The sequence below is a fragment of the Rhincodon typus genome, chromosome 35, assembly GCF_021869965.1.
Source record: "Rhincodon typus isolate 14 chromosome 35, sRhiTyp1.1, whole genome shotgun sequence".
In the NCBI taxonomy this organism is placed as follows: domain Eukaryota; kingdom Metazoa; phylum Chordata; class Chondrichthyes; order Orectolobiformes; family Rhincodontidae; genus Rhincodon; species Rhincodon typus.
In genome coordinates, this window is record NC_063366.1 from 20,285,284 (window position 1) to 20,295,961 (window position 10,678).

At 43.5% G+C, this 10,678-nt stretch overlaps 1 protein-coding gene across 1 annotated transcript in view; it reads left to right on the top strand.

The window, feature by feature from the left end:
- LOC109913833 (E3 ubiquitin-protein ligase TRIM58-like) overlaps positions 1 to 10,678 on the top strand; it is a 47,460-nt gene that overhangs the window by 30,433 nt on the left and 6,349 nt on the right. The window contains exons 2-6 of the mRNA XM_048616666.1: positions 1,763 to 1,845; positions 2,831 to 2,930; positions 7,039 to 7,133; positions 8,511 to 8,679; positions 10,321 to 10,509. Of these exons, the coding sequence (XP_048472623.1) occupies positions 1,763 to 1,845; positions 2,831 to 2,930; positions 7,039 to 7,133; positions 8,511 to 8,679; positions 10,321 to 10,509 (636 nt within the window). The remainder of the gene's footprint in view (positions 1 to 1,762; positions 1,846 to 2,830; positions 2,931 to 7,038; positions 7,134 to 8,510; positions 8,680 to 10,320; positions 10,510 to 10,678) is intronic.

Here is a 10,678-nt window from a genome sequence, read left to right on the forward strand (position 1 = left end):
CCAGGAGACAGGAAGAACCTCTGTTATCTCTGACTCCAACATTGGCAGTTCTTCCTGTCTCCTGGTAGGAGTATGGATTTCTTTCCCACAAATAGCAACTGTTAATTTGAAAGCTGTGATTGCCAGGTTTTTTGAGCCAAGTGTATTAAGGGATACAGGGCAAAGGTGATAAATGGGTTTAGGCCACAGGTCAGCCATGATCTCATTGAATACAGGACAGGCTTGAGGGGCTGAATGGCTTCCTCCTGTTCCTGTTCCTACAGGTAATGAATAGTTAAGCTGGATCAAACACTCATATAAAACCAGCAGAATTTATCCATTGTAGGAGTCAAAAGTTGTATGTTTGGTTGTTCTAGAAGTAGTTACCTAGCTCACTACTGCCCCTTACTGGCTAGAATAAGGTACCATAACGGTCATCGTAAGATGGAGCATGTGCGCTGTGGTCCACCTCGGCCAGCTCGATCTACGACAATTGTTAAATGACTCTGTGGCTGTGAGGTGAAGTCTTGTCAGGGATTGGTTGAATATGACTTCAGCAGACCGTCAAAACTTGAGTAACCAGTCCATAGCCTTATCATACGTTTTGTGTCTGGGTTGAGAGTGGACTACTGTTGGTTTCGAGCACAGTTTGGCTGATAAATTGATGACAGATTTTTCTTGCACACTGCTCAGTATTTGGCAGAACCTCAGAAAAACTCTCTGCTTCTCTTGCTCCATGTAAGCATGTTTGTGACTATGGTTGGATAGATGACAGCTTGTGCAAACTGACTTCGTTTACTGTGTGCAGCCTGTAAGCATAGATCCATTTCAGTTCCTCGTGTCTTGCACACTTCAAATTCTGGAAGGTGAAAAATGCAACACTCTCATTCTCTTTCATTTCTATTGAATTCTTATCTTACGAAATGTAAAAATGGTTTGCCTTGAAGGATGAGGAAGTTGGAAGTTGAGTTGGAAGATGATTTGAAGAAGATTTTGTAAAGATGGAAATTTCCGCCATGTGCTACCTGAAAGCTTTTATCATGTGTGTTGATGCAACTAAATAAGGAGAAACTGTTTCCAGTGGCAGGAGGGTCTTCAGGAAATGATCCAGAGAGAGCTAAGTGCAAACTGAGTTGTGATCTGCAATGCATTGTCCGAAAACTCTGATATTCGATAACAAATTTCATTATATCAGTTCTTTTTTGAGCAAAACCAGCGGGGTGCTACTGATTGGATTGATTTTTTCATTGTCATGTGTACTGAAGTACAGTGAAAAGCTTTGTTTATGAGCTGTACAGGCAGATCATAGTAAACAAAGAATGTACAGATCAAAAAGATGCAGACAGAGGCATAAAGGTTACATCGTGCTAGGAATGATCAACGTTAGCAGGATCAGCATTGTTTGAGGCTAGAGAGTCCATTGATTAGTCTGATAACAGCTGGGAAGAAGCGGTTCCTGAACCTGCTCGTGTGTGTGTTCAGGCTTCTCTATTTTCTGCCTGAGGAAAAAGGTTGTAGGAGATCGTTACCGGGGTGTGATGGGTCTTTGTTGTTGGCAGCCTTTAAATAGCTGGCAAAAGTTGAATGGGCTGAATAAGGTATTTTTCTGATTCTTTGTGCAGTGTAAGGAATAGCTAGGGTGGAAAAATCAAGTTGGAGCCTAAGGTTGGAGAAGGATTACAAGGAGACGATGGGTGAGGCTATAAGGGTCTGTGTGTGCAGGATGAAGATTTAACTTGAGGAATGGAAACGTTAATAATCAAAGTCATTTTCTTTTTTTCAGATGCCTGTCTGTATGACTGTGAAACAATGGAGGAGATGGATGATTCTACTGATCTCTTTCGCTGCTTTGATAACGTCACTGAGGTACCAGTACTTAAGTTCAAGAATGCTTTGTCTTTTCTGCAGCTTGGCTGCTTTCCATCTTAAGAGAGCCGCACACACAAACTTGTGAACCAATTGGAGACCTATCCGAGGGCAATGTATAAACTCAAGATGCCATGGTGAAACCATGAAAGTCAAGAAGGAATATGTCCCCTGGTTTTGATATCCTGTGCACTCTCCTCCTCCAGGCCGGGAATCTAGTGGCCAGGCTTCAGTCACGTCGACAGCATTAATTTGCAGGTTTTCAAGTCCGGGTGCTAACTTTACCAGGAGGACCATGTGAAGGTTGCCTCCCAGTTGACAGTTAAAGGTTTGGAGGCGGGGGGTGTTGCAGGGGTTCTGCTTCCATGCCGTAGGGATTCTCTGTAAGCAGTCTCTCCTTTTTCTCTCTCTCTCCACCTGGTAGCCTGCGAGCATAAAACACAGCCTGGTAACTGAAAGTCCCAGGTTCAACCTTCCAGTAAAAACCTTGTCAGCCCTTGAGGGTTGTCCAGGGAAGATGTGGCTACTTGCTGCACATGCAGAACACAAGTTACAGTCCAGATTTTGAGCACTGTACCGGTTAGTGAAGTCCCCTGCCTGAGACTGACACTTGAGTGTAACACTGGGAGGGTGCTGTATTGCCAAAGGTGCTGTCTTTTGTGTGGCAATTTAACGAAGTCTGTCTCATTCAAATGTATTTAGAAGATGTAGCAGCACTATTTGAAGACGAGAGAGGGAGCTCTGGGGGCAATTTGGCCTGCATTTGTGTCTCATCTTAATCAAAGTCATCTTAATAATAGGATCTTGGTGTGCAGGCATGTCAGCTGACATTTCTGGCACTTCTAATGCAGCCTGATGACACTCAAGCACCTTTTGCTGAGTCTGGAGGGCCTGACAGATAATATATAAACAAATCATCTTTAATAGCACCTGGTTCATCAATTCTTGTGATGTTGACCACCTTATATTTACATTTACTTTTCAGTTCAACACAAGTTTGGATTTGGATTTGGATTTGAATTTGAATATGGACATTGAAACATCAGACTTACCTTGGAGTCAGATCAATGGAGACATTTATTCAGGTAATCACTTGTAGTTAAACTTGAACCAAGGAATTGGAGCAGTCACCTTCCTGTACAAAAGGTGAGTCATTGGATTATATACTTGAGGCAAGATTTTACTCAGTGGTAATAATTGGTATGACGTCCTCGACTCTGTCGGGAGGATGAGGGTTCAAGATCCACTCCCAACCTCCGGCTAGACTGTCATTCCTGGGCTCTGCCGGGGCGTAATGGCATTTGGCATGCCAGCATGTTTGAAAGAAGAGCAAATTAATACAGCTTTCGGTATCTAGGACATCATTATTCCTGCCATCTGGTCACCCAGAGCGGGTTACCTGTTTGACTGTTGCTATGATACCTGGCTGCACGTAAATAGATGTTGACCAAACAGTGCACTGCAAGCTGTACTTATTGCCCTGACCTCTGAAGTGTTGCGAGAAGCTCTGTGAATGGGGAGTATTCTTAGGTGAAATGTTCAAGACTGACTTAGTCAGGTTTTATATCTACAAATAAGAAAAAAGTGCATTTAGGTTGCACCTTTTGCAGCCACCAGACATGTCAAATGTCTTTAGAGGCGCTAAAGTCATTTTGAAGTGCAATATTGGAATTATGGCAACTAGCTTGCACTCTGCAAACGGCCACAAACAGCAATGCCTAACGAAAACAGTCTGTTTTGGGTTTTTTTTTGTGATTTTGATTAAGTGAGAAATATTTACTGGGTCATCAGGGCAAAACTCCAGTTCTTCAAAATGGTGCCATGAGATCACTTGACCAAGCAAGTGAAACATCAGTTTAATGTTCAAAGGAGGTCACTCCCGACTGTGCAATACTACTTTGGAATATTGGTCTTGATTTTTATGCTCAAACTCCAGAGTTTGAGTTGAACTTGAACCAAGAGCATTTTGATTCCGAGACGAGTGAGATAGCAGCTGACATAGAATAGAGTTGAGGGTTATTCGGGAGGTGGGGTGGTGACAAGCAGCAAATGCAGCTAAGGCCACCAGCTGCCATTGGATCAGCCATAACCTTACTGAATGGCAGACCTGGCTTGAGGGGCTGAATGGCCTATGCCTGCACAAATTCAGATGTTTCTATGTAAGTCTCTATGCTTTCCTTTTGTTAGAAACTTTCATAAAACTGCATATCATAGAATTAATGCCTAAAACTGGTAGGTATTTTGAACGTTTATGTGTGGCTACTTTCTCCAGTCTGTGTGCTGGCTCTTCCATCATTAAAAAAACTCAAAATGATCGCTGAGATAGTAGGAACTGCCGATGCTGGAGAATCTGAGATAACAAGGTGTAGAGCTGGATGAACACAGCAGGCACTATCTTCTCCTTTATCTATCTTCTATCCGCCTCCCCCTCTCTCCCTATTAATTTCAGAATCCCCTTCCCCTCCCCCATTTCTGAAGAAGGGTCTAGACTGAAACGTCAGCTTTCCTGCTCCTCTTGCTGCTTGGCCTGCTGTGTTCATCCAGCTCTACACCTTTGTTATCTCAAGATGATCACTTTCTGGATGTGCTGCTCTTATGCATCTTGTAACTTCAATTGGCCTTTGATTTAACAGTGCTCTCTCCCAAAGCTTAACCTATTCTGGCAAATGTAATTGCCACTTCATTTCCAAATTTTCAAAATATTGCTTGCGCTTGGGTGTAACCAGTTTCCATAAAACATTACAAGTTAGCCAGGAAGGACCTAAAGAGAGACCTAAGAAGAGCCAGGAGGGGACATGAGAAGTCTTTAGCAGGTAGGATCAAGGAAAACGCTAAAGCTTTCTATATGTATGTCAGGAATAAAAGAATGACGAGAGTAAGATTAGGGCCAGTCAAGGACAGTAGTGGGAAGTTGTGCGTGGAGTCCAAAGAGATAGGAGAGGCGCTAAACGAATATTTTTCATCAGTATTCACACAGGAAAAAGACAATGTAGTCGAGGAGAATACTGAGATACAGGCTATTAGACTAGACGGGATTGAGGTTCATAAGGAGGAGGTGTTAGCAATTCTGGAAAGTGTGAAAATAGATAAGTCCCCTGGGCCGGATGGGATTTATCCTAGGATTCTCTGGGAAGCTAGGGAGGAGATTGCAGAGCCTTTGGCTTTGATCTTTATGTCGTCATTGTCTACAGGAATAGTGCCAGAAGACTGGAGAATAGCAAATGTTGTCCCCTTGTTCAAGAAGGGGAGTAGAGACAACCCTGGTAGTTGTAGACCAGTGAGCCTTGCTTCGGTTGTGGGTAGTGTTGGAAAGGATTATAAGAGAGAGGATTTATAATCATCTAGAAAGGAATAATTTGATTAAGAATAGTCAACATGGTTTTGTGAAGGGTAGGTCATGCCTCACAAACCTTATTGAGTTCTTTTGAGAAGGTGATCAAACAGTTGGACGAGGGTAAAGCGGTTGATGTGGTGTATATGGATTTCAGTAAAGCGTTTGATAAGGTTCCCCACAGTAGGCTATTGCAGAAAATACGGAGGCATGGGATTGAGGGTGATTTAGCGGTTTGGATCAGAAATTGGCTAGCTGTAAGAAGACAGAGGGTGGTGGTTGATGGGAAATGTTCATCCTGGAGTTCACTTACTAGTGGTGTACCGCAAGGATCTGTTTTGGGGCCACTGCTGTTTGTCATTTTTATAAATGACCTGGATGAGGGCTTAAAAGGATGGGTTAGTAAATTTGCGGATGACACTAAAGTCGGTGAGTTGTGGATAGTGCGGAAGGATGTTGCAGGTTACAGAGGGACATAGATAAGCTGCAGAGCTGGGCTGAGAGGTGGCAAATGGAGTTTAATACGGAAAAGTGTGAGGTGATTCACTTTGGAAGGAGTAACAGGAATGCAGAGTACTGAGCTAATGGTAAGATTCTTGGTAGTGTGGATGAGCAGAGAGATCTTGGTGTCCACATGCATCGATCCCTGAAAGTTGCCACCCAGGTTGATAGTGTTGTTAAGAAGGCGTACGATGTGTTAGGTTTTATTGGTAGAGGGATTTAGTTTCAGAGCCATGAGGTCATGTTGCAGCTATACAAAACTCCGGTGCGGCCGCACTTGGAGTATTGCGTACAATTCTGGTTGCCGCATTATAGGAAGGATGTGGAAGCATTGGAAAGGGTGCAGAGGAGATTTACCAGGATGTTGCCTGGTAGGAGGGAAGGTCTTATGAGGAAAGGCTGAGGGACTTGAGGCTGTTTTCGTTAGAGAGAAGAAGGTTAAGAGGTGACTTAATAGAGATATACAAGATGATCAGAGGATTAGATAGGGTGGACAGCAAGAGCCTTTTTCCTCGGATAGTGATGGCTAGCACGTGGGGAGATAGCTTTAAATTGAGGGGTGATAGATATAGGACAGATGTCAAAGGTAGGTTCTTTACTCAGAGAGTAGTAAGGGCGTGGAATGCCCTGCCTGCAACAGTAGTAGACTTGCCAACTTTAAGGGCATTTAAATGGTCATTGGATAAACATATGGATGCTAATGGAATCGTGTAGGTTAGATGGGCTTCAGATTGGTTTCACAGGTCGGTGCAACATTGAGGGCCGAAGGGCCTGTACTGCGCTGTAATGTTCTATGTTCTATGTGGTGCATTCTTAATTCCAATTAGTCATTCATGCCCCATGTCACGACCTCTGCTGATGTAATGCAGAGCATGCAGTCAGTATGCAAAGGCCTGCAGCAGTTAGTGAAAAGACCACCTAGAAAAGCAGCAGCTTGCATTCATATAGTGCCCTCAACAGATTGGGGGTTAGGGGACAGCTTTAAATGCTGTGGGTGTTTTAGAATCTGTTTGTGAAGTCATGTGAAGTTGTATGTTTGCAGAGACTGGAGTAGATAACTTAACCGCAGCTGCCTGTCCACACCTCTCAGGAATGCTGCTGATCCTGTGCCTCTTCCGACATCATCTGAGCTAACACTTGAGGTGTGGGCTTTGTCAGTAGGAATTGCGTGGGTACATGTTGCTGTAACCAAATGTTTGCTTAAATGACTCAAGTCAATGTTAGTATTAATTAAAGCTAGAACAAAAACAAAATGGAAAAGCTCAGCAGGTCTGGCGGCATCTGTGAAGGAAAAATCCGAGTTAACGTTTTGGGTCCGGTGATCCTTCCTCATTAAAGCTAAACTGTGCTTTCTGCCGCAGACCTGCGAGTGAAGTTGGAACCACTTTCACCGGGATCCTCACGCTGCTCAGATTCTTCACTTGCTTCCTCGTGTGACATGCCCCTTTTTCCTCAGGTGAGCAAATAGGTTTGTACACTACCTAGTTAATGCCATCTTGAATCGATTGTCATATTTAATGTGCGTTTGAGATAATGGAAAGGAAATTTGTTGAGATTACTTTCTTTCCATCCATCCTCCTTTGTTTCTGAAACCTCTGTATACACATTGTCCTTCAAAAGCTCAGCGCGAGCTTCTCTGAAGATGAATAATTGCTCCTCTTTCAAATCAGAAAGTCCTCCAGACATGCATCCAATTGGAGAACATGGCTGAACCTTCCTTTCCCCAAAGGGAATTAGATGTAGACATGGAGGAAAAAAATTTGCGGGCTATGGGAAAAGAGCAAGGGGAGAAGGATGAATTAGTGACCTATACCAAAAATCTGCTGCAGACCTTATGGGCCAAAGGGCCTCATCCTGTGGTCTATAATTCCAGAAGTTCTCACTGACCAATAGAAGGATCACTTGAGATCACCTTCCCATTTGATGCTCTTCCACAGACTGCTGGTAATTGCAGATCTGTCTTTCTAAAATGGAATATGAAGGGCACCTTTGTCAAGCGTTCATCACTGTGGAGCAAACCTTTCCTGTTAACCACTCCTGCCTCTGGACAGCTGGTGACATGGTTACTATGGTAACCCTGCCTTTGAGCCCTTTCTCTCTTTTTTTTTTTCTCTCTTGCATCCTCTTGCGCTCTTGCCTCATCCAGAGGGAGCAAAAATTAATTCAGCATATCCCCCCCACCTCCCCTCAAACATTTGGGCTGAGGTGAAAGAGAGAGCAATATCTTACAATGTTGCTTAGCGGTCCTCTGGCCTATGTGATAGGTGCAACAGCATTGGCACAAAATGCATATCTGGATCAGAAATGAAAATCCAAAGAGTCTATTGACACCACTTTATCAATGACAGAGCTAGAGGCAGGATTTACAGCAGATTTCACAGGTCTATTCAAACAGTGCACAACAGCAGTTAGTCTGCAGAGTCTTATTTTATCTTTGAGCTGCAGCTCATCAGATCTGTGACTAAAAGTACAGCAAAGTACAGTGTGGTAGAAAGTGTACAGTAAAAGTGATTGAAGGGCAGTCTAGAATGTAAATGTGGGGAAGGAGTGATGGATACAGATTGAGTAATATAATTCCCAGTCACTTATAGTGTGGTCTTAATTGGGGAATTACCCAAACACCTACATCTCTCTATACACTAGCCAAAATCGCTCGCTTTAGGAGTGCCTTTAGGAGTGGCCAGGGTCCGAGATGCCCAACCCCTCATCATCCAGGGAAAGCTAATGTATGGGCATGGAGTCGGGTCTTTGAGAAGAATGAGAAACAAGCTATTTGTGTCAAATTGTACCAGTCGTGTCAAGACACTGTTTCCTTTTCTTTTCCAATGCGAAGCCTCATCAGACTGTAAACACGGAACCAACTCTTCCGGTTGTGAAAACTGAGGATCCTCCTACACCACCCTGTGTATTTGGGGATGTTCTCAACCCACCACTGAACACTGTCCAGCTCAGTGTGGTGAAAAAGGAAAATGGGACCTCGCCAGTCAAACAAGGACCAGCAAGTAAATGGCATTCTTTAATTGATAAAATGTAACCTTTTCCAAAAATACAGTGATGTTTTGAGAGCGAGGCTTGGTCTAATCCTCCGAAAGAGAGAATATTTTGAGTGAAATTCCTGACAGTTGCAGTCTCCAGGTTGGCAAATGGAACCAGTTATGTCTCGTGCTTAACCTACATGCTACACAGAGAATAGGCAATAGTAAGGTCTGCATTTGCTGTAGTTACAGTCAATACCGTGTGAAGCTGGAGGAACACAGCAGGTCAGACATCATCAGAGGAGGAAGAAAGTTGATGTTTCGGGTTTACACCCTTCATCAGGACTCAATGACTTTCCTGCTCCTCTGCTGCCTGACCTGCTGTGTTCCTCCAGCTCCACACTATATTAATGCTACACGGAGAATTTTATTACACTTCCACTGAGGTTTGCCTGCCAAGTGATAAATGGTCACTTCTGTAGGGAAACAAAAAGTGCTGAACCACCTCAGTTCATATTGGAGAAATCCATGGAGTTGTTAAGGAATAGAATTTGTTATCATGTATCCAGGAACCATAGTGAGATCACACTGCAGGCCTGTGAACTGTTTGCTCTCCGTTTTATTGAAAAGTGTGCCGAGTCACTAAGAGTACAAAAATGATCTACCAGAATGAGATTAGACCTGAGGTTATAATTATTAGGAAAGTGATCTTCTCATTCAGAGCAAGAAGGATGGGGATGGGGATGGGGATGGGGATAGGGATAGGGTGTGGGTAGATATTATTGGTGACCTGAAATCTTCAAAATTACCAAGGGCTTCAAGAGAATAGACAAGGGACCTTCCTACTTGCTGGAAGCAAAATGAACATGACTTCAGAATCTGATTCTGAATCTGAAACCACAAATATCTGTTTTGATCATTCAGAAGAAACATTTTTTCACCCAGAGTGTGGTTGAAACCCAGGAGTAGTTGAGGACAAAAGCATGGATATGTTTCAGAAGAAGCTCTAAGTAGATAAGGGAGAAAGAAGCAGAAGGGATTGTTGGATAGAGGAAAGTGGGAGGAGGTTCCTGTGGAACCTAAAACACTAAGATATACAATTGAACTAAATGAATCATTGCTAATGTCTGATTAATCAAGCAGAGAAAACATTGCTCTGAAGTAGTGTTAGGTTCCTTCTTTTGGTCCTCAAGAACGTGCCTCAGCCTCTGCTTGAGACAAACGCCCTAATGATGCACCAGTTGGTGCTGAATTGAGAGTTGTTTCATGCTGCCATCCAAACTGATTGAGACAGACTGACCCTTCAGGCATAGGAGTCTTTCATAGGAATCATTCTGACTGTTGTTTGAGCACAGGGCCAAGGAGTGGAAGACCAGTGTCAGTAACCCACTGTACCATGCACTACTTACATTCTCCTTGTAACTTGGTGCTATTTGCTGCTTTCATCATGCTAGGGGTGTAGTGAGGCTTGGTCTAATCCTCCACAAAAGAGAATATTTTGAGCGAAATTCCTGACCGTTGCAGTCGGGTGTAGTAATGGAGCTGGGTGTTGGGTTTTAGAATTTGTGGTCCAATTGGAGAATGTGGTATTAATTTTTGCAGTCTAATTAGCAGTGCAGGAGGTCTGATGTTTTCTGTGACTTCACTTTTGTTTCTCCGTCGCTCCAGTTCAAACTACTGCAAAGGCCAATAGCATCATGTGCAACAAGCCAAACATCCAGCCAAAACCAGTTGTTGTGACAACACTGACCACTGCTCCAACCACCAGCCCAGCAAAAACCATCATTCTTCAATCTGTACAGACCAGCTTGCCCGTGTCTCAGCAACAGAGTCTGCCGTTAAAGCAAACCATTCCAGGTACACATCTGCTACCTTTCTTATTTATTCACTGAGCTTCCTTTTATTCACAGCAGACACATGGACCATGTAATATTTGTTCACTTGGCAAAGGAAGCTGGGTGTGCAAATCTTGCAGATCTTGAGAGGATTCTCCAAGGAAGGGGGCTGTTTGTACCGTCGTTGCTTT